The sequence below is a fragment of the Pelodiscus sinensis genome, chromosome 17 (genome assembly GCF_049634645.1).
Source record: "Pelodiscus sinensis isolate JC-2024 chromosome 17, ASM4963464v1, whole genome shotgun sequence".
NCBI classification, from domain to species: Eukaryota; Metazoa; Chordata; order Testudines; family Trionychidae; genus Pelodiscus; species Pelodiscus sinensis.
In genome coordinates, this window is record NC_134727.1 from 14,683,737 (window position 1) to 14,706,997 (window position 23,261).

The following is a 23,261-nucleotide window of genomic DNA, read 5'->3' on the forward strand; positions in this document are numbered from 1 at the left end:
TTTGTATTTTTCCATATGGTTATGTTGTAGTGTAGGGCAGAAAGCTGTGGAATTTTCTTTGAGTCATATTTGAACTCTGGATCACACAAAGGAAATACATTTGTTTATATGGAGTAAAGTGTCATCAGTAAGACAATCAAAATGGATGATTTGCCTAGAGCAGGCATGTCCAAAGTCCGGCCCGCGGGCCAATTGCGGCCCGTGTTCCGGTTTAATACGGCCCCACAGGTAATTTGGCAATATCTATCTTTTATGGCCCCCAACGAATCCATATGTATTGAGATGAATACATTGTAAAATCTCAGTTAATGTCAGTTGGTCTAAATCAGTTATAAATATATTTGGACACAACATGTATACTTGGTGTTATGTTCGTGTTCATATTTTTTTAACTTAAAAGTTGACAGACAACCTTTATTACCAATAATATGTAATGTACTTTACAATGTTCCTGACATATATTTCAGCTTCCTGGATTTTTTTTCATCTGGCCTTCAGATGTGAAAGGCAGAGTGATTTAACACCTGTTTAGATTTGTCATCCATGTGACGAAATGAAAAGTATGCCGTTTGCAGTAAACTTTGCATAAAATAGTTAATTTGCATTTAATTTTAATGGTTCAAAGAATGTCAGGCAAAATGGTCGGCCCTCACGTTTGTTCACTTCATCAAATCTGGCCCTCTTTGAAAAAAGTTTGGGCACCCCTGGCCTAGAGTAATATCTTCCTTGCAATATCTTTAATTATTTGTACAGAGTCTTTGGGACAGAACAATGCAGAATTCTTGCAGCTAGGCATTAGAATAGGAGACGTTATGCCATGGTCTTAGTGATAGCTTTATTACTTGCAAGTTATTGTCCTTTGAATGAGTTGTGGGGGGTAGGGTATGTCTTATTCTGTAATTTATAAGGATTTCATTATGCAGTACTTCTCAATAACATGCTTCTATATAGGCATGTTCCTTCCAATAGCCTTATATGTTCTCCTGTGCTAAAACTAGAGTCATGGGATCTAGCATCAGTGTTTAGTGTCAAGACTGTGTTCTCTACTTCTGTTCACAGACATGCATCCATTGGATCGCCATGATTGGAAGTGTTCTGCTTTACTTCATCTTCTCAACTATCTACCATTCTGTCTGCGTTGTTTGTAATCATCCCACAAACCCTTACTGGATTATGGAAGATCAGCTGTCAGATCCTAACTTTTATTTAGTGTGCTTCATTACACCAGTCATAGCACTTTTACCAAGGTTTGAACATTTGATTTGCTTATTTTTCCTTTCCAATGTTCACTTTTGAGGGCATTAGGGTAAAATAATTAAATTAATGCACTGTATTGGTAAAAAAAATGTATTTTCCCTAGATGTGTCAGTGTCCCTTTTGGTCTAGCGTGAACACCTGGCTTCTAATCCCAAAGTGACCTAGACAAATTGGAGGAATGGGCCAAAAAAAATCTGATGAGGTTCAACGAGGATAAGTGTAGAGTCCTGCACTTGGGATGGAAGTATGCCAAGCAATGTTACAGTCTAGGGACTGACTGGCTAAGCAGCAGTGTGGCAGAAAAGGACCTGGGGATTACAGTGGATGAGAAGCTGGATATGAGTCAACAGTGTGCCCTAGTAGCCAAGAAGGCTAATGGCATATTAGGATGCATTAGGAGGAACATTGCCAGCAGATCTAGAGAAGAGGTTATTCCCCTTCATTCAGCACTGGTAAGGCCACATTTAGAGTATTGCATCCAACTCTGGGTGCCCCACTATAGAAAGGATGTGGACACATTGAAGAGGGTCCAGTGAAGGTCAATGAAAATTATTAGGAGGCTGGAGCACATGACTTACAAGTAGAGGCTGAGAGATTCGGGCTTGTTTAGTCTGCAGAAAGGAAGACTGAGAGGGGATTTCATAGCAGCCTTCAACTGCCTGAAGGGAGGTTCCAAAACGGAGGGAGAGATGCTGTTCTCAGTAGTGACAGATGGCAGAATGATGAGCAATGGTCTCAGGTTACAATGGGGGAGGTCTAGATTGGATATTAGGAAAAACTATTTTATTAGGAGGGTGGTGAAGCATTAGAGTGCGTTACCAACCTGACTGGGTTGATTTAGTTGAGGTTGGTCCTGCTTTCAGTAGGAGGTTGGACTTGATAACCTCCTGACGTCTCTTCCCACCCTATGATTCTATAATTCTATGACTTCACAACTTTGAGATTCCGATCTCTATGGCTGTGTCTAGATTGGCAAGTTTTTCTGCAAAAGCAATTGCTTTTGCGGAAAAACTTGCCAGCTGTCTACACTGGCCACTTGAATTTGCGCAAGAACACTGACGATCTAATGTAAGTTTGTCAGTGTTGTTCCGCAAATACTATGGTGCTCCCGCTCGGGAAAAAGCCCTCTTGTGCAAATGCTTTTGCTCAAGAGGGCCAGTGTAGACAAGTAAAAACTGTTTTGTGCAAAAAAGCCCGGATGGCGAAAATGGCGATCGGGGCTTTCTTGCGCAAAACCGCATCTAGATTGGCACGGACGCTCTTCCGCAAAAAGTGCTTTTGCGCAAAAGCATCTGTGCCAATCTAGACGCTCTTTTCTGCAAATGCTTTTAACGGAAAATCTTTTCCGTTAAAAGCATTTGAGGAAAATCACGCCAGTCTAGACGCAGCCTATGAGATAGGAATAAAATCCTTGAGTCTCAATTCTTCATCCTTGTTACAACTTCTTGTTCTTATTGATTTATATGGTTCAGTTGAAGGACATATTTAGTGTTTGGTGAAGGATATGACCATTTGCCTTTGCTTGTGTGCAGGTTTTTGTAACAGTGCTGCATGGTAGTTCTGCATGCCCAGAACCAGAAAAAAACCAACCATAAAAACCTATGCTTTCCAGTTTGTGCAATTTTGCTCAACTTTTAAGCACTGCCAAAGAGCTGGAAGGAGAGTGGGTGCAATGTTAAATCAAGGACAGGCCTTAGCCCCTGCAATTTTCCCACAGTCTACATATTCTTGGGACAGAATCCCCTACTCATTGTACTGGGAATGGGAAAATCCCATGCCCTTAGTCCTTCACCTTTCTCTGTCTTCCTGTCCCACTTCTGCCTCCCTACAACAGCTGCTCTGAGTGTGAGGGGAAATTCAGAGTTAAGATCCCTTCCTGCCTATGAGAAAGGGAGTCTGAGTCCTTTCTTAACAGAGGTTCAAAACAACATTTCCTCTTAATTGTTTCAGGATATACATTGGCCAGGCATGTGGACAAAGGCCAACTTGTTTTCAAAGCCCTTCTCCAAAACTGAGCCTTAAGATGCAGCTTTGGTTTTCAAATATAATCTAGCATTGTAATGTAGAGCCAGGCACCATCCCTCTAGGAAGGCCAAGTTGTTTTGCTGGTTCCTGAGCCACTCACAAGCTGTGATTGTTTTTACTTCCAAGCCTCAGATGAGGTTAAACTAAGATTCCTTCTGCCCATGTTCTTTCTAACTACAGGAGAGTAGAGCCACATTGTCCTAACTGATAGCACTTCTCCTAGTGAAACCAAATCGGTGCCTGACCTTTCCTGCCCTGTGCAGTGACTGCTTAACTGTATTATTGTCATTTGTATCACATCATAAGTGTAAATGACCAGGGCTCAACAAATCCACTTATCTACTCGCCCATGGCGAGTAGATTTCAGCCGGTCACTGCGTTCACTGGCAGTTCGTGCATGTGCATTGCCGGTCTTGTGCATGCGCAGTGCGCAGCTGGCGAGTGGTTTTCACTGCAATCGACGACCCTGTAAATGACTATACACTAGGAAGACTGTGTATTTAAGTGCCTCCATTAGAAACATTACACCTCTCTGCCAGACACCTGCAGAACAATAGAAGCTGAAAGAAGTTAGGTTTTTGTCATGTTGTGGTAAATTATTGATGAAGCCCATTATTAATACAATACTCTTCATCACCATTCACCAGGTATCTAATATTGGCTGTGCGAGGAACCTTCAGAGCATCTCAGAATCTAAAAGCTCAGCAGCTGGATAAGCTCCCGAAAGAGCAACGAGACCTGGAAATCCAGAGGTGGAGATCAATAGAACGAACCACCCCAAGCACATCTGTAGCATCACCGGTCTCCAGTGATGAGGTTGACCAAAACAACAGTAACTCACCTGTGTCACAGTTTCTGGGCCAAGCAGCAGTAACACCCCATGGAAATAATAATGCCTGGGAACTCTCCACTCCTGAAATGAATCACCGAAGGGACTGGATGCTGGATGAAGAAGGTAATTCTTCCACCAGTAGGTGGACAGGGGAAGAAACTATTGCTGCCAACTCACTAGCAAGACCCTGCCCTGGACAAGATTCACTTGAGTCAACTAGGATAACATCTCCTGGGATGTTCATTAGCCATCTGACAAGCGATAATGCTGAAGAACTTAATCCTGGAAGCCATCGGAGGTCTGTGAGTGCAGTGACACTGTAAAAGATTTTGGAGGGTTGAATTTGCACTAATATTTGACTGCTTTTCTGGACATATTGTGCCGCTGCCTTTCAGCCCACATGGAAAAGGAGTACACAGGGAGGAGACAATGTTTCTATTTCTGTTCAACTGAGAAGATTTCTAGATAGACACACATATTTATAAACCTGTTGCTAATTAGAACAGTTGCTAATACTTACATTGTCCATGTTCATGTATCTTTTTTGCAGGGTGGGAGTCAATAGATGATTTTGATTAAGTTGGGGAATATGGCATGAACATCAGTTAATCACTGTGAAATGCAAAATTGGAATGAAACACCAAGATATTGCACAGCAAGGAACATTTTCCTTTTATAATATTGGTGGCTGAATACCTGAGTGTTGATTAAATAATAACTGTGGGCAGTGAGAGCAGCTACCCTGTAGGCATTGCCTTAAAGCAGGAAACACCATTCTAGCTCCTTTAAAGCACTGCTACTTTTTTAATGGACACCAGCAACTGAAAATCACACTTCTATCTGACAGGGTATGTCTATACTACAGGACAAGGTTGAATTAAGATACGCAATTTCAGCTACATTAATTGCGTAGCTGAAGTCAAAGTACTTTAACTCAACATTTGGAGCTGAACACTCTCCCTTCGATTTCCCTTACTCCTCGCGGAAACAGGACTACTGGCATCGACTGAAGCGCCCCTCTCAGTTTGAATTAGTGTGTCTTCACTAGACCCACTAATTTGAACCCTGCAAGATCAACAGCGGCAGCTTCAATCTTTGTAGTGAGACATGCCCACAATGTGTTATCTCCTAGGGTATGTCCATACTGCACTATCCTATACTCCTTTCCTGCACTATACTATTTTGGAATGCTGCTGTGTCTGTTAGACACATGTCAGAGTTGGCTGCATTCATTGTAGATGTGGACTGATATGTTTATCGGTATACAGTACTTGGGATCATTTTAAAATGAAAGTTGCTGAAGAGATGGAAACTATTTTAATAGTGAACTATATAAATCTATATGAGAGCTGAGAGTCAGGCAAATAAATTCTTTTGAACATGAGATATGCAACATAGAAAGGTTGCTCATCACATTATAGCAGTTGCAATGCTAAATGGTGACTCAAATGCAGCGTGTGTCATCAAGATTTTTAAAATACAACTCTAGATGCTTTTCAATACCTCAGAGTAATAAGAAATGAGAATAATCATAGATGACTCCAACATTACTATTGTTGCAGTGCAGTAAATGATGTCTCAGTTGTTTCTCATAGAAATACTTATTAGCACTATATCAGGTTCCAAGATGTCACAAGAAAATCTTTGCAAAATGGGGTTTAAACTGAACCCAATCATTCATTAACCTACCTTACCTGGCACATGACTATTTTAGAAAAATATAGCCTTTTTTATATGTATTATTTTAGCTAATTTATTATGACACATAGGATGACACATAAGCAGGAGCGGCCCGAGGCCAGCTGCGGAAGCTGGCACCCTAAACGGAAGGAGCGATTGGCGCCCCCGCCTGCACGGCCGTCAATGGCCATGATGTCATCATGGGGCGCCCCGTGACATCATCATCGGGCACCCGGACCCGCAGCGCCATAGGCAACTGCCTAGTTTGCCTAGGTCCACGGGCCGTCCCTGCACATAAGATGTGTGATCCATTTACTAATGGCTATTCTGAAGATTACTGCAATTAATATCTTCAAGATGTGGTTACTTTAAAACAACTCAAGTAGCTCTGAATCTCATACCTAGTGCTTAGATTTGTACTAAAACTGTAGTACATTTATAACTATGCAATGTTGTCTGATCTGATGGAAGTAGACAGCCATTTAGAAAGAGATTTTTAATAGTATGATGTATGAATGAAGTGTGTACGTTAGGTTTTTATTAATGGGATGTGAGATTGCTGTGGCCTGCTCACTGGATAGGAATGAATCCTTCCGTGACTATACCTGATATTAAGCATTTTCCACTTCCAGAGATGGTTTTATATTATTTAATCATTTTTTTCTGAACTGGGGGAAATTGCGTATCATTCACCAATTTTTTCTTATGTATTATACGATGACAAAATGTGGAATATTTTCACAGTAATAAAATCAATACCTTTATGACTCAGGGTGTTGTTCATAAATGAGTCTTACTCGATGGGGGTGGGGGCGAAGTAATAATACCAAGATCTTTTGTATAACACTTTTAATCAGCAGATCTCAAAGTGTCACACTCCTCCGCCTCCCTCCCCTTAAAAATTGCTTTGTCAGATAGGCTGCACTCCCAGTGGAGAAGCCAAGAGAATTAGGAGGGAATGCTCAGATGCAGGGTTATGGATGCATTGAAAGGGATAGTGGTTTTCTACTAACCAGAAAGAGGGAGGATTCCATGTTACATGCTCACCCATCTGAGGGTATGTCTACACTACAAAGTTAGTTTGAACTAACGGACGTTAGTTCGAACTAACTTTGATAGGCGCTACACTAGCGCTCCGTTGGTTCGAACTTAATTCGAACTAACGGAGCGCTTAGTTCAAACTAGGTAAACCTCATTTTACGAGGATTAAGCCTAGTTCGAACTAGCTAGTTCAAATTAAGGGCTGTGTAGATTAAGGGCTAATGCTTCCCAGGTTTCCCTGGTGGCCACTCTGGCCAACACCAGGGAAACTCTATTGCCCCCCTCCCGGCCCCGGAGCCCTTAAAGGGCCACGGGCTGGCTACACAGTTTGTGCCAGTTGCAAGGCTGCAAGCACCCGTGCCAGCAGACCCTGCACCTGCCACACCATGAGCCAGCCACCCGAGGACACCCAGCCCTCCACTGCTCCCCAGGACCAGCCTGGCGGTTCCCAGGAGCCTGCCTGGGGGCGCAAAAGGCGGGCACCCGCTTGGTCAAGTACGGAGATCGTGGACCTCATCAAGGTTTGGGGGGAAGCCTCCAATGTCGATGATCTCCGCACTAGCCACCGGAACACGGCCGTCTACAGCTGCATGGCTGCCAGCCTGGCCGCCAGGGGCCACCAGCGCAGCCGGGAGCAGGTGCGCTGCAAGATTAAAGATCTGCAGCAGTCCTACTCCCGGGCCTGCCAGCCAGGGGCCGACCCGGAGGCCTGCCCCCACTTCCACGCCCTGGACCACCTCCTGGGGGCTCATGCCGTCCCTGCCCCCTGGGATGTGATAGACCCCGGGGCAGAGGGCCCGCTCCAGGAGACGGAGGAGGAGGAGGAGGAGGAGGGCTCTGAGATCCAGGAGCCTGCCGCCAGCCTGCCCGGGACCCAGAACCCCCGAGGCACCCCACAGAGCTGCTCGCCTGTGTCGTCCGAGGCCGGGGAGGCATCCACATGTGAGTACCATCGTGTTCCCCTTATGTGTACAGGGGGCTAGGGCGAGAGGGAGCCCCAGGACCATGCGCCTGGGCCTTGCCCACCAATGAGCAGCAGCTGGGGATCCTGCAGGGGCCCTGGCCTTGCAGAGGGGAGCTGGGTTTCACACACCTGGGCCCCTGGGGTAATTGACCGCTGGTCTTGTTGCACCACAGCTGCAGCACCTGGGCCTGCAGGTGCACCACCCCGCCTGCAGCAGCTGCCCGTGCCCGGGCAAGCAGGAGAGCCAGGAATGAGGAGTACCAAAGGCAGCACCTCCGGTTCATGGATCACCAGCTCCGCACCCAGGACCACTGGGTCCAGGAGGACCTGAGGCTGCGCCGGAGGAGTCTGGAGGCCCTGGAGGAGCAGGGCCGTGCCCTGCGAGGCCACCTCCAGAGCCTGCTCGACCGCTTCCCATTTCCTCCTCCTGCTGTTCCCCCTGCTCCCCCTGCTCCTCCTGCTCCCCCTGCTCCTCCTCCTGCTCCCCCTCCTGCTCCCCCTCCTGCTTCCTCCACACCCCCTGTCCCTCCTGCCCCCCCCCACAACCATTTCCCACCGACGCCCCCGGACCCGCAGTGTGGCGAGACGGGAGAGGCAGCCGGACTCCCACACCAGGGCTTTCCTTTCCCTTCCTCCCTTCCCTCCCCTTCCAGCTCCCTCGTCCCAGGTTTCCATCTCCCCTCTCCCACCCTCCCCCCTCCCTCTCCCCACCCCAGTTATGTGAAATAAACAGACGTTTTTGTTTGAAAAACAGGTGTCTTTATTTTACAGTAGGTAGAGAGGGGAAAGGGGAAGGGGGGGTAGGGTGGAAGAAGGCCCCAGTGGGGCTTGCAAGGGAGAGGTCAGTCCTCCTCCTCCACCAGGAAGCTCTCCCGCAGGGCTTTCCGGATCCGGACGGCTCCCTGCTGGGCTTCCCGGATGGCGGCGGTGCGGGGCTGACCGTAGTGTCCAGCATGCGGTCAGCCTCAGCCATCCAGGCTGGCAGGAAAGCCTCCCCCTTTCGCTCACACAAATTGTGGAGCACACAACATGCTGCCACCACGGGAGGGATGTTGTGCTCGGCCAGGTCCAGATGGGTGAGGAGGCATCGAAAGTGGGCTTTCAGTCGCCCGAAGGCCCCCTCCACCACGATGCGGGCCCTGGTCAGCCTGGCATTGAAGGCCTGGCGGGAGGGATTGAGGTGCCCCATGTAGGGCTTCATCAGCCACGGCTGCAGTGGGTAGGCGGCATCCCCCACCAGGCACACAGGCATGTCCACGTCCCCGACCCTGATGTGGTGGTCGGGGAAGAAGGTCCCGTCCTGCAGCCGCTGGCACACGGAGGAGTTGCGGTACACTCGGGCGTCGTGTGCTTTGCCGGACCAGCCCACATTAATGTCCATGAACTGTCCCCAGTGGTCACACACGGCCTGCAGGATCACGGAGAAGTACCCCTTGCAGTTGACGTACCGGGACGCCTGGTGTTCCGGGGCACGGATGGGGATGTGCGTCCCGTCGATGGCCCCCCCCACAGTTGGGGAAGCCGAGGGCGCCGAATCCCTGGATGATGGCGTCCGGGTTGGCGAGGCGGACCACCCTGCGGAGCAGCACCCAGTTGATGGCCTTGGCCACCTGCGGAGAGAGACACAACAAAGCGCCAATCAGTGGGGCACCCGGGTGGCTGGGAGCGTTTGTGCCCTGGCAGTGCCCCGCGCCCCACTCCCGGTAGCAACCCCCCTGGCGGTGTGTAGTACGGCCAGGACAGACCGACCCCTCCGGTGCGGGGCGCGTTCGCCTCTTCCCGCCCCCCCTTTGTCCCTGGGGTGGCCCATCCCCTCCTGGCAGCCCCCCTCCCCCCGGCTCGGTGGCCGACGAATGCCATACCTGCATGAGCACCGCTCCGATGGTGGATCTCCCCACGCCGAACTGGTTCCCGACGGATCAGTAGCTGTCCGGCGTGGAGAGCTTCCAGAGGGCGATGGCCACCCGCTTCTGGAGGGGGATGGCGGGCCTCATGCGAGTGTCCCTTCTGTGCAGGGCAGGGGCGAGCCACTCGCAGAGCTTCAGGATGGTGTCCCTCCTCATCCTGAAGTTCTGGGTCCACTGTCGGTCCTCCCAGCGCTCCAGGACGATGCGTTCCCACCAGTCGGTGCTGGTGTCCAGACGCCAGACGCTGCGGGGCACGCCGGTGCCGGGGCGCCGCCGTGGATCCTCCACGGCTCCCAGGGTGGCCAGGCGGAGAGGCAGGGGGCTGACGTGCACCAGGAGGTGCCAGGCAGCCTCGAGCCATTGCTGGCAGGCTTGCAGCAGCAAGTCCAGAAAGTGCACCAGAAGGTCAGGGCAAGCTGTGGCTCCATGTTGCCACCTGCGGCGGCCCCCCCGAAGGGAAGCACCGACACAGACGGGCACAGAGACCAACGCTTTGCTGTCCCTCGGCGAGGTTGGCAAGCAAGCAGGAAAAGCTGAGAACCGGCTGACCAGGGGGGTCCCTTTAAGCAAGAGCTTCAGATAGCCTCAGACAGCAGCCACACAAAGCAACTACTGACCTGATGCCCTGCCAGAACCGGTTTCAGCTGCCCTTAAATGCCCCCCTGCGTCCAATCAGTGTGGACGCGCTAGTTCGAATTAGCAAAACGTTAATTAGAACTAGTTTTTAGTTCTAGATGCGCTAGTTCGAATTAGCTTAGTTCGAATTTACTAATTCGAACTAAGTTAGTTCGAATTAGGGCTGTAGTGTAGACATACCCTGAGAGTGTCCAGAGGTTTGTGATGCCTAGGGCCTCTTATTATATAGAGTGCGAGGGACATGGTGCCTGACCAAAAAATGTAACAATCTGAAGTATTTACTCCTAGACAAATAAGCAGAAGTTTCCAAGTTTGCCTCCTAATCTGCTTGTCAAGAAGATACGTGCTAGCACCATCAAGTGGTTGATTTCTCCATCTGTGGAGCATCTGTCTTCAGTACCAGAAAGCGCTGCAGTGTCAGAAGAGTGAAACCATCCACAATCCCTATTTGGAGGGTGGGAGCGGAATGAGCTGATGTAGCCCACAAAATGTGAGAGCCCAGGGAAAAGCAGGCCTCAGAAGCCTCGCACAACACTAGTTGGGGAGTAAAGCTGTTCTTGTGGTGAGGATGGTGGTGGCAACACTGCTACCTATTCTGCCATAGGCTCAGAGCTGAATCTAGTCCAAAATGGATTTATTTCTCTTGGGGCTGTTTTGTTTGCTTAACAGAGGTTCCTTATTTTCAGGAATCTAAATCCAGGTGGATTATTTAAATGAATCCTTTTCAGGATACATTCCCTCAGTTCTAGTGTAAATGGTTCAAAAACAGAGCGAGTCTCTAGCTTTTTAATGTGCCTGCTGTTGACACTGACTTCATTGTTTTATTTAGTTGGGCCACAAAATATTAAAAATAAAAGCATCTCCTTAAAATTGCTGCATATTCTGATTTTGATTTGAGACACGTCATCATAATAAAGTAACTGCACAAACGACAGTGCTTCGAGCCATATATAGAAGGCACCTATGAGACAAACTGAAGGTGACTTCTCTTATGTAAGTGAACTGCTCTCTCTTATATAAGTGAGCAGGTGTTCAAAGCTATCCATAAAGTAATGCAAGTGTAACCCCTCCTGTTGGCTAGCCCAGTGTGAAGTTATTCAGCCTAGGGGAAGCCTTGTGACTTCTTACACCACTGTTGTGGGGGGGGGGGGGGGGTTAGGCCTGAGGCTGCTTGGTGTGCTCTGCATTGTGTATGTGTGAGTGCACCTCAGACCAGACCCACTCGGACAAATCACCAGGAACAGGCTTTATTCTGCAAAAACACAGAACAGTAAAACAGTTCAGCAGCCCCTTCTCTCAGCATGCAGCCTGTGCGCTGCTTCTAGCACAGTCCTTGCTGAGACGCTGCTGGGGGCAGAGGGCACATCCTGGCAGGAATCAAGAAGTTCTCCCAACATTCCGCAGTTTGTAGTCCACAACTTGTAGTTCCCAGGGCTGCTGCTGAAACACACTGGACCTTGGGCTACACCAGCTACCATCCAGCTGCTTGGAGTGATCACCGTCATGTTACCAGATTTTCTAAGTGCCTGGGGATGGAGGTGTGCACACACCCCATTATACATTAAGGCTGTGTCTACACTGAACCCCTTTTCCGGAAAAGGGATGCAGATTAGACAAGTCGGAATTGCAAATGCAGCGGGGATTTACATTTTCCCTGCTGCATTTCCATGAACATGGCTGCCGCTTTTTTCCGGCTCGGGGATTTGCCGGAAAAAAGCGCCAGTCTAGATGGGGATCTTTTGGAAAATAAAGCCTTTTCCGAAAGGTCTCTTATTCCTCTTAAAATCAGGAATAAGGGACCTTTCGGAAAAGGCTTTATTTTCCGAAAGATCCCATCTAGATTGGCGCTTTTTTCCAGCAAAGCCCCGAGCCGGAAAAAAGCAGCAGCCATGTTCATGCAAATGCAGCGGGGAAAATGTAAATCCCAGCTGCATTCGCACTTCCGACTTGTCTCATCTGCATCCCTTTTCCGGAAAAGGGGTGCAGTGTAGACACAGCCTGAGGGTATGTCTACACTACAGCGCTAGTTCGAACTAACTTAGTTCGAATTAGTTAATTCGAACTAAGCTAGTTCGAACTAACGCATCTAGAACTAAAAACTAGTTCGAACTAGCGTTTTACTAGTTCGAACTAGTAAGTCCACATTGAGTGGACTCTGAACAGGGCTTAAGGATGGCCGGAAGCAGTGCCGGCAGGGCATACAAGGAGGACTTAGAGCATGGAGATACTGTCTCAGGCTAGCCGAGGGCTGCGCTTAAAGGGTCCCGACCCCCACCCTGGACACACAGTTCTAAGGGGTGCCCCGCTTGCAAAGAAGTTCTGGCTTGGAGTGCCCTGAGTGCCCACACTGGGCACATCACACCACTCGGCCATCAGCCCGGCTGCACTTGCCGCAGGCTGCCATCTGGGGAGAGGGAGTAATTGGGGGGCTGCAGGAGAGCTTCCACCCCCAGAAGCCCGCAGAGCCAGCCCAGTCCTCCCCATCGGGGGCTCGTACCCCATTCCTCCCTCACCTCCTTCCACTTACCCTTCCCTAGCCCCCCTTCTTATTGATGTACAAAATAAAGATAACGTTTCTTCCAACATTGACTCTGTCTTTATTGAAAAAAACTGGGGGAGACTGGGAAAAGGAGGTGGGAGAGGGGAAGAGAAAGGCTGGGAGAGGGGAGGGCAACTAACATGATCAGGGGTTGGGAACAGGTCCCAGATGAAGAAAGGCTACAGAGACTGGGACTGTTCAGCTTAGAAAAGAGGAGACGGAGGGGGGACAGGATAGAGGTCTCTAAAAGCAGGGGTTGGGTGGAGAGGGTGCATTCATAAAAGTTCTTCCTGAGTTCCCATAAAGAAGGACTAGAGGACACCAAAGGAAAGGAATGGGTAGCAGGCTTGAAACTAGTAAGAGAAAGTTGTTGTTCTTGACAAAGCAAATAGTTAACCTGTGGAACTCCTTGCTGCAGGAGGCTGTGAAGGCTACAACTAGAACAGAGTTTAAAGGGAAGTGAGATCAAGTCATGGAGGTTGGGTCCATGGAGTCCTATTAGCCAGAGGGTAGGAGTGGTGTCCCTGCCCAAAGTTTGTGGAAGGCTGGAGAGGGATGGCACGAGACAAATGGCTTGGTCATTGTCTTTGGTCCATCCCCTCCAGGGTCCCTAGGGTTGGCCGCTGTTGGCAGACAGGCTACTGGGCTAGATGGACCTTTGGTCTGACCCAGGACGGCCATTGTAAGCTCAGGGCTCAGGGTCGGGGGTCTCAGTGGACCCCCTTGATTTTCATGCACACCTGGTCCTGGGTGGCCAGGCTGGCAGCTCTCCTGCCCTAGACAGCCACTTTCCTGTGCCTAGTGCGGAGATCGTGGACGAGGTCCACGATGTCCGCACTAGCCCAGGAAGGTGCCCGCCTCTTGCGGTCCAGGGCAAGCTCCCGGGAGCCGCCAGCCTGGTCCCGGCAAGAGGGGGTGGGCTGGGGGGCATCGGGTGGGTGGCTCTGTGCCGTGCCAGGTGCAGGGTCTGCTGGCTGGGTGCTGGCAGGCTTGCACCTGGCACGGGCACCGTAGCCAGCCCGTGCCCCTTTAAGGGGTCCGGGGCCGGGAGGGGGGCATAGAGTTTCCCTGGTGTTGGCCAGAGTGGCCACCAGGGAAACCTGGGGAGGGCTAGCCTCCCACTAGTTCGAACTAAAGGGCTACACAGCCCTTAGTTCGAACTAGCTAGTTCGAACTAGGCGTTAGTCCTCATAAAATGAGGTTTACCTAGTTCGAAGTAAGCGCTCCGCTAGTTCGATTCAAATTCGAACTAGCGGAGCGCTAGTGTAGCACCTATTAAAGTTAGTTCGAACTAACGTCCGTTAGTTCGAACTAACTTTGTAGTGTAGACATACCCTAACTGAATTTGAGCTTGTACCTCCTAGTGCAACACTTTGGAAATGTGTCCTTTGGCCTACTAGATATGGCAGTAATTGTTCAGATTAAAAGCCAGAAAGAATAAGAGGTGGGAGAAGACATAGTCTGCATTTTGTTCAGCACAAATATGACATTAATGTTAAATACAGAGAGTTGGGTGTAACACTGCAACAAAGAATTTCTGTTTTGCCTAAAGGATAGATTGCCATATATTTGCAGCCTATGTGCTACATCAGTAATGTTTAATTTATTTTTTGACTGCAGTACTGTTTGCTGTGGAGGGCATGGGAGAACATGACTGAACACTGGATTTAGATACTAGCAAGCAGTGTTGACAACTAAAAATATGAATGCTAAGTTAAGAGACTCTTGAAGATGATGAACCCTGGGGGATTTAGAGGGCTGACCAAATAACACTGAAGAACTATAAAATACTTTTGACATTGCTGGTGATTGGAACTCACAGCAATTATTGGTACATGAGCCAAATGTGTCTTTGACTATTATAATCTAACACCTGATTATTCTCAGTTACATGGACAAGCCAGGGATAGAAAGCTGAGGTTGAATTTATTATGCTTTCAAAATGATGACTTGGAGCTGATTCTCTGTTGTCTTAAGGCCCCGGGAACTAACTCCTGTTCAAGGCAGCGCCCCCTGAGCACAGAACCCCTTTGCCACCCCACACCAAGCTCTTGCATGTTGGGATTGCGGGGGAGGAGACAGGATGCAGGGAGTAGGAAGTGTGACACATAATTATGGTGACCATATTTTCTGAACCAAAATTAGGAACATATTAGCCACACGCCATGACCTCTATTAACCACGCCTCTGACCCCCCACTAGCCACACCCCTGACCCCCATTAGTCACGCCTCTGGAGGTAACACTCTCGGGGTCAAGATGGACACATGACCAGAAGTAAAAGGTGTGTGACACCCTCTAAGAACTTTTCCCACCATCCTCTTACCACTAGGGATGGATTTGGCCCTCACTAGACTCCCCCGCCCCCCATGCAACTATCCTACAATTGCATTAACCCAATTTGTATCACATTAACTCAGGGAAGGGGGAGAAAGGCTGGGAGAAGTGTTCTCTCTAAGGGTACATCTACACTACAGCGCTAGTTCGAACTAACTTAGTTCGAATTAGTTAATTCGAACTAAGCTAATTCGAACTAACGCGTCTAGAACTAAAAACTAGTTCGAATTAGCGTTTTGCTAATTCGAACTAGCAAGTCCACATTGAGTGGACTCTGAACAGGGCTTAAGGATGGCCGGAAGCAGTGCCGGCAGGGCATCAGAGGAGGACGTAGAGCGTGGAAATGCTGCCTCAGGCTAGCCAAGGGCTGCGCTTAAAGGGTCCCGACCCCCACCCCGGACAGACAGTTCTAAGGGGTGCCCCGCTTACAAACCAGTCCTGGCTTGGAGTGCCCGAAGTACCCACACTGTGCACATCACACCACACGGCCATCAGCCCGGCTGCACTTGCTGCAGGCTGCCATCTGGGGAGAGGGGGCAATCGGGGGGCTGCAGGAGAGCTTCCACCCCCAGAAGCCCGCAGAGCCAGCCCAATCCTCCCCATCGGGGGCTCGTACCCCATTCCTCCCTCACCTCCTTCGACTTACCCTTCCCTAGCCCCCCTTCTTATTGATGTACAAAATAAAGGACACGTGTGTTCAAAAATAGAAACTCTGTTTATTTAACAAAACTCGGGGAAACTGGGAAAAGAAGGTGGGAGAGGGGAAGAGAGAGGCTGGGAGAGGGGAGGGGGAAAACTGGGAGGAGGGAGCTGAAAGGGGGAAGCAAGGGAAAGGAGGGGGTGGGGAAACTGAAGGATCAGGGGTGGGAGTCTCGCCGGGCCGAACGCCTCCCAGTACGGCGAGGGAGGGGGCCTCGGCGTCCCCGGGGGGATGGGGTGGAGGGTGCGGAGGTTGAGGTGGGGGGTGTGGACATTGAGGAAGAGGTTGTGGGGGTTGAGGAGGGAGAGGTGGGAGGGGGAGCAGGAGTGGGAGGAGGGACAGCAGTTGGGGGGACAGCTGGTGCAGGATCAGCACGGGGCACCATGCTCTGCAGCAGGAGCTGCAGGTTGGTGCTCAGCCCTCGGAGCTCAGCCAGCAGCTCGTGGCGGACCTGCAGGTCTTCCCTCATCCACGCCCGTAGTGTGCGGTGCACGGCTCGCAGGGCCCCAAGGTGCTGGTCCCGGTACTCCTGCTCCGTGCTGGCGGTCCGGAGCAGGCCGTGGGTGCGGGAGCATGTCCCGGGCGGGGTGGTGCGTCCTGCACGAGCAGCTGGTGCAGCTGTAGAGAAAGAAGAGAAGTGGTCAGTTCTCCCTGGGGACGCAGAGGTTGATGCCCAGCCCCCTCCCCAACTCCGCATCGTGAGGGTGACCATGTCCTGCACCGTCACAGCCGCTGTGCTTGTACAGAGGCCATGGTCAGGATGTCTGGCTCTCCCTGGGACTGGGAGCTGCCCCAAGACCGCACCCATGTCCCTGTGCCATGTATAGTGTGGCCAGGGTGGCGGGGGGGGGGGGGAGAGGGAGATGTCCCCTGCCTCCGTGTAGAGGGGACATGTGAAGGGAAATCATCCTGCTGGGTCCTGCCCCGGGGTCGGGAACATGTCACGTCTCTTTGCACAAGCATGTGCCTATTGGGCAATGGCCCCTGGGTGTCACACAGCTGGAGCCACCTGCCCAAGGGTGGCATGGCACATGCTCGCACGTGCACAGGTGTCTGCGTGATCCATGGGAGGCATGGCCCACGTGCGCGGTCCCTGGTCTCCCTCCCACCTCCCCCCCGAACTACTTAATTCAAACTACTTACCTGGTACGGTCTCCCTGGATGACACTGCTGGCGGTGACCCTTCTGGTGTGCCCAGGTCAGGGCCCTCGGGTCCCGGCTCGATGTCCCCCGGGCTGGCACGGACCGCCCTGCCCCCCAATAGTTGGTGGAGGGCAGTGAAGTAGGGGCAGGTGGCAGCCCCTGCAGCGGCGCCGCCTCTTGTGGCCCTGGCGTACGCCTGCCGCAGCTGTTTAATTTTAATGCGCACCTGCTCCTGGGTGCGCCTGTGTCTCCTGCTGGCCATGGCGGCTGCTATGCGCCCATAGACGGCCACATTCCTCCTCCTAGTGCGGAGATCATGGACGTTGGGGGCCTGCCCCCAAACCTCAATGAGGTCCATGACCTCCGCACTAGACCAGGAGGCCGCACGCCGTGTACGGCCCCTGGCTGGCCCTGGGGTGCTGGGGGACTGGGCAGGGGACGTGTCACTGGCACTGGCCGCCTGGCTCATCCTGCAGCCACTGGTTCGGGGCAGAGACTCCTGGCAGGGCTGGCTGACTCTAGTGCCATCTGGCCAGAGTCTACCCCTTTAAGGGCCCGGGGCTGGGGGAGAGGAGAAGAATTTTCCTGGTTGTGCCCAGAGAGGCCACCAGGGGGAACCTGGGAAGGGCTAGCCTCCCACTAGTTTGAACTAAAGGGCTACACAGCCCTTAGTTCGAACTAGCTAGTTCGAACTAGGCGTTAGACCTCGTAAAATGAGGTTTACCTAGTTCGAACTAAGCGCTCCGTTAGTTCGAATTAAGTTCGAACTAACGGAGCGCTAGTGTAGTGCCTAGGAAAGTTAGTTCGAACTAACGTCCGTTAGTTCGAACTAACTTTGTAGTGTAGACATACCCTAAGATTTTCTTCCTATGAGCAGAATGAATTTTGTGTTGTATACAAGTTCATGTGGCTTGTTTGGATTTGCCACTGTGGCACCCAAATTATTAATAAATATCTTATAAGCCTCTACCTTTTCCGTCTGCTGCCCTGTCTCCTCCCCTTACTCCATCAGATCCCCTGGTGCCTGCTGTCCCCCAACCCCTCACCCTCCTCTGCTGTCCTGACTCCTTCCCTTTTCACTGCCCTCAGCCCTCCTGGGATCTGCTCCCCCCCCCCCACACACCAGCCCTTCTCTCCCTCCTGTGCCCACTCCTCCAGTAGTCCCATTCTGATTCATGTGAGCTACCCCTCCTCATCCCCTCTCCTAACACCTCCCTCTACAAACCTGCCCTGCCTCTCTCCTCTGGTGCTGGTCCCTACTCTGCAGGTGTCTGCCCTTCTGCTTCACCCACAGAATCCCCTGGCACCTGCAACTTCCCTTATCCCTGCACCCTCCTGGTGCCTCTCACTGCACCTCCCCCCCCCCCTTTGCCCTCTTTTTCCCTGTTGCCCATCCCCCACCACCTTCTGCCCCTCTGTGCCCTCACACGACTTGCTCCATCCCTGCCTTTCTTATGCCCACCCCTCCTTTCAACCTTTCTCCCAGCATCTACCCCGCCCTTCTCCCTCTTGCCCCCAATACCCCTCCCCTCTCCTCGCATCACCCTGTCCCCTCCACCCTCCTCCTGTCCTTTTCCTCATTGTCTCCACTTGGCCCCGCCGGCATTTGTCGCTCCTCCACTGTCCCTTGGTGCCTTCCCCTTTCTTCACCTGCCCTGGCCCCCTCCCCTCAGCACAAGGCCCTTTCTCTCCCACCCCCCTTTCTCCTAGTTCTCCTGCTGCCCCTCCCCCACTTTCTGCCTTCCAGTTTGTGGGGCTGTAGTCTGTGGTCAGGCCCCAGAAGTCTCCGCAGTCCCCCAGCTGTTTCCGGGGCAGGATCACTTGCCGGGTCTGGAGCTGGGCCGCCCGCCGTGCTAATTTGAATGCGTTCCAGTTCCAGCTTTGGCTCTCATTAAGAGGAGTGGAGACGGGGAGGAAAGCCCCCACGCCACCAGACCAGGCTTGCGGAGAGCGGCTGTGCGAGCAGGTCTGTGCACAGCCGCTCCCCCAGCAGAGTGGGAAGGGGTGGAGGGAGAAGGGGCCGTGCACAGAGCACACTGGCTCCGCTCTGCAGCGCTCCAGCCAGGCTCTGCATGGGCTCTGGCGGCAGCTCCAAGGAGCGGCTTCCCAGGTCAGCGGCGGATATCGAGCAGGGCGGCTGCTCCGGGCCCCGCGCCCGGTGTTTTAAAACTCTCATCTGCCCTGCTTAGAGCAGGGTCGGCAGCCTGGGGCCCGCGCGGGAGCCCGACGCGGCGCTTTGGAAGATCGAGCCCCGCCCCCACCGCAGCAGGCAGCCCGTGCAGGCGCAGCAGTAGAGCAAACCCCGAGTTGGTCGGGTCCGGCTGCGAGGAAGCAACAGCCCCGCCCCCACGCAGAACAGCACGGCAGGGCCCGTTGTGGTGCAGGAGCTGCGAGCCAGCAGGGGAGGGTCCCTCGGGGCCGCCCCTCCCCCCCGCACAAGCCCATTGGCCAGACCTGGACAATGGCAGCTGCGGAACCCACCAATCACCGCTCCCCTCAGGCTTTTAATCCCCAGCACATGGCCAGGCAGGGCCAGTGGGAGAAACGGGCGAGCAGCGCTTCTAGGCAAGTGGCCCCCCAGCCACTCCTACTCTGATATCTGCACCCACATAGCCCTCCTCCCAGACCCAGCCCCCTGCCCTGGGGCACAGTCCAAACCCCTGGCCAGACCCACTCCAGGCCTGCTGGTCCCAGCCTGTTTGTGTGGTCCCCAGCTGATTTTTCTGTGGGGCCATTGGCCCCTAACCCAAGAGAGGTTTCCCACCCCTGTCACAAATACTAGAGGCCCCTGCTTTATAACAGCCCAGTTTACAACCCTCCCCCCTCCCCATTATTACCTTTTTCTGAAGTGGGGAAGGGGCCAAAATCCCCCAATTTACATCCTTGGCCTATTGTAAATGCAGGCTCGAGTTAGGACTAGGGTTGCTAGGTGTCTGGTATTGGCCCTAACAAAATACAGGACTATGTAGCACTTTAAAGACTAAGAAGATGGTTTATTAGATGATGAGCTTTCGTGGGCCAGACCCACTTCCTCAGATCAAATAGTGGAAGAAAATAATCACAACCATATATACCAAAGGATATAATTTAAAAAAATGAACACATATGAAAAGGACAAATCACATTACATAACAGAAGGGGGATGTAGGGGGGGGGGGGAAGGAAGGTGAATGCCAGTGAGTTAATGATATTAGAGGTGGGGAAGGGGAAATGTCTGTGAGTTAATAGTATTAGAGGTGATAATTGGGGAAGCTATCTTTGTTATGTGTAAGATAGCTGGGGTCTTTAAGTCCCGTGCGGAGAGTGTCGAATTTTAGCATAGTGATAGAAATGTAGCCGTGTTAGTCTGGGGTAGTTGAAGCAAAATGCAGGACAATGTAGCACTTTAAAGACTAACAAGATGGTTTATTAGATGATGAGCTTTCGTGGGCCAGAGAATGCCAGTTCAGAGGATTCCCTTTCAAGTGCAGATTTGAATGTCTTCTGAAGTAGGATGCAGGTTAGCAGGTCATTGAGACTGTGTCCTTTCTGGTTGAAATGACAAGCAACTGTTTTTTCTTTGTGATCCTGTCTAATGTCTGTTTTGTGGGCATTGATTCTTTGGCAAAGGGTCTGAGACATTTGTCCGATGTACATAGCAGACGGACACTTTCGGCACATGATAGCATAGATTATATTTCTGGAGGCGCAGGAATATGTATTCTTGATCTTGTAACTCACTTGGTTAGGCCCAATAATGGTGTCAGCAGAGTGAATATGTGGACAAAGCTGGCAGCGGGGTTTGTTGCAAGGGAAAGTACCAGGGTTGGTATTAGTGTGGTATGTCCTGTGGTTGTTGGTAAGAATCATCTTGAGGTTAGGTGGTTGTCTATAGGAGACTATGGGTCTGTCTCCCAGAGCTTCTTGGAGTTTAGTGTCCTGTTCCAGTATAGGCTGTAATCTATTGATAATGTGTTGGACAGGTATAAGTTGGGAGCTGTAGGTGATGACAAGTGGTGTTCTAGTGTTGGTTTTCTTGGGTCTGTCTTGTAGTAGATGGTTTCTAGGTATTCGTTTGGCTCTTTCAATTTGCTTTTTACAGTCCAGTATTTGTGGCTTCTGTCAGGTTAAAAAAAAACAGAAAATATCGGACCAGTAAAATGTCTGATATTTTCAGTTTTTCTCAGCTGGAAAGCCACTTGGGATGTTCTTGCCCTGCCATGTCTGGTGGGGATGGAGAGTGTGAGATTTAAAGGTGCTATGATTATTTTTTGGGGGGGAGGGCACTTTTTTTGTTCAACATTTGGACATCCCTCCCCTTTTTATTAATGCAGAATTTTGTTTAAAAATTAATTACAATATAATTAGAATAAAAATTATCCAATGAAATTAAGTTTCTATCAAATTTACCCAATTCACATTTAATATGAAAATAGCCTTCAATTTGTGCATTTGATGCCTTTTTTCTATTTTTTTCTCCAAAGGGGGGGCCCGGAGAAATTGTGCTGCCCTGGGCCCCGCAAAGCTCTCATCGGCCTCTGTCCCAGGTTTAATCCCTCTCCCATTCCGGCAGCGGTGGTGGCCACCTGTGGATGGAGGAGGCAGCATGGCCAGGCTAGCAGTCCTGCAGCGGGAGGGAAGGGCCACGCGGTGGTGGGGTCTTGCTGGACAGCGACGCATGCTGCTCTGGAGCTCGGAGCTCTGGACACTGTGTGCCACCGGCAGCAGCCCTGGCTATCCACGCAAAGCACCAAGGCAGCCGCTTACGTGCTGGGTGGAGGCAGGGAGTTGCTGCTGCGCCACGCTAGCGCTGGGTGTATGCGAGGGTGTCCCAGCAAGGGAGGGAAATGGCGATGCCGTTTGTAGTCCGAGCGGAATGTGTTTTCCAGGACATTTGCCTCCTTTATCAGGACACTGGGACAGAACCTTTAAATCTGGGACTGTCCCAGGAAAAAAAGGGATGTATGGTCACCATATACATAGCACAAATCATGCTCTATGTCTATTCTCTGCTTCCTAAGGCCTGTGGGTTCCCTGGGGCTGCACCTACTCCCAAATGTGAGGTAGTACAAGGATAGTCTAACTGAGAATTAGGATATAAATGCTTTTTTGATATGAACAATGTCTGTGTCACTGAACACGGGCATGGGTGTGAGGGTGGAGTTCTCTTTGGTGGGGGGGAGGGGGATAGACCACAGCTCCACTCCTCCCACCACCACCTCCTCGATGGCCATGGAGGCACCCCCACAGAGAAGCTCCAAGCCTGGAGGCAGCCACAGCCACACCTGCTCTCCCTTCCTCAGGCTCATCTTGCTCTGGGGAAAAGTGTCTCTTCAAAGACGTTTTTCATGTGCCTCATACAGATTTGGGGGTGGCTGAGCAGCAAATGGTGATGGGGGGCTTTTGAAAGACAGGTAATTTTAAATCACTGTCTTTAAAAAGAAAAGAAAAAACAGAGCATGTGGAAATGTGGAAGCTTTCTCTAAGCCGTGTGTGGGGTTTACTGTATCTGGATGCTGAGGTGTAGCAGTTTGATAGGACAGGGTCTGTGGGGTGTGAGCTGACAGTACATTTAAGAAACTGGGGGCTGAGGGTAGGGGTGGAGATGTAGGGGGTGCAGGAGTCAGGATTGGGGTATGTGGAGGGGATCAGAACTCAGAGGTAAGGGCATGGGAATTTCAGGGCAAACGGATGTGGGGGGGCTGGTGGGCATCAGGGCAGGGGGATGGTGGCATAGAGTGAATGCAGGGGCTAAATAAAACAAATATTAAACTGAAAAAGAAAATTTGATATTAAAGAATGTTGTTTAATGTATCAAATGCTGGGGGAAAAAAACCCCATTCCTAATGACACTGCTTTTTCTTGTCACTGTCAAGGAGCGAGAGGCCAGGTCACACATGGGTTGTGCACTCCTCTGCCCCCTGCCCTACATACTGGGACAGGAGGGAGAGGAATGTAGGGATGTTGTGTGCTTTCCTCACTCCCTGACACTGAGGGAAGTGGAACAGCAAGCAACAAGCAGCATCAGGAGAAATTGGGGTGGCTTCCTGCTGCTCTCCCTAAAGGCTGCCTGGGAGAGGAGGAACTCAGGCCTGGAGCAGGCCCAGAGCAGTGGGAGAAGGTGTTCCCCCAGCCAGCCCCTTCCACCTGTCTATTACTCAACTTGACCGCCTGCACACCCAGCTCCTCCTGCAGCAGACAGCCTCAGCCAGCATGTACCAT

At 51.2% G+C, this 23,261-nt stretch overlaps 1 protein-coding gene across 1 annotated transcript in view; it reads left to right on the forward strand.

The window, feature by feature from the left end:
* ATP10B (ATPase phospholipid transporting 10B (putative)) overlaps positions 1-6,559 on the forward strand; it is a 109,618-nt gene extending 103,059 nt beyond the window's left edge. The window contains exons 20-21 of the mRNA XM_025178505.2: positions 1,060-1,247; positions 3,930-6,559. Coding sequence (XP_025034290.2) covers positions 1,060-1,247; positions 3,930-4,437 — 696 coding nt within the window. The 3' untranslated portion in view covers positions 4,438-6,559. The remainder of the gene's footprint in view (positions 1-1,059; positions 1,248-3,929) is intronic.
* Positions 6,560-23,261: the final 16,702 nt, after the last annotated feature.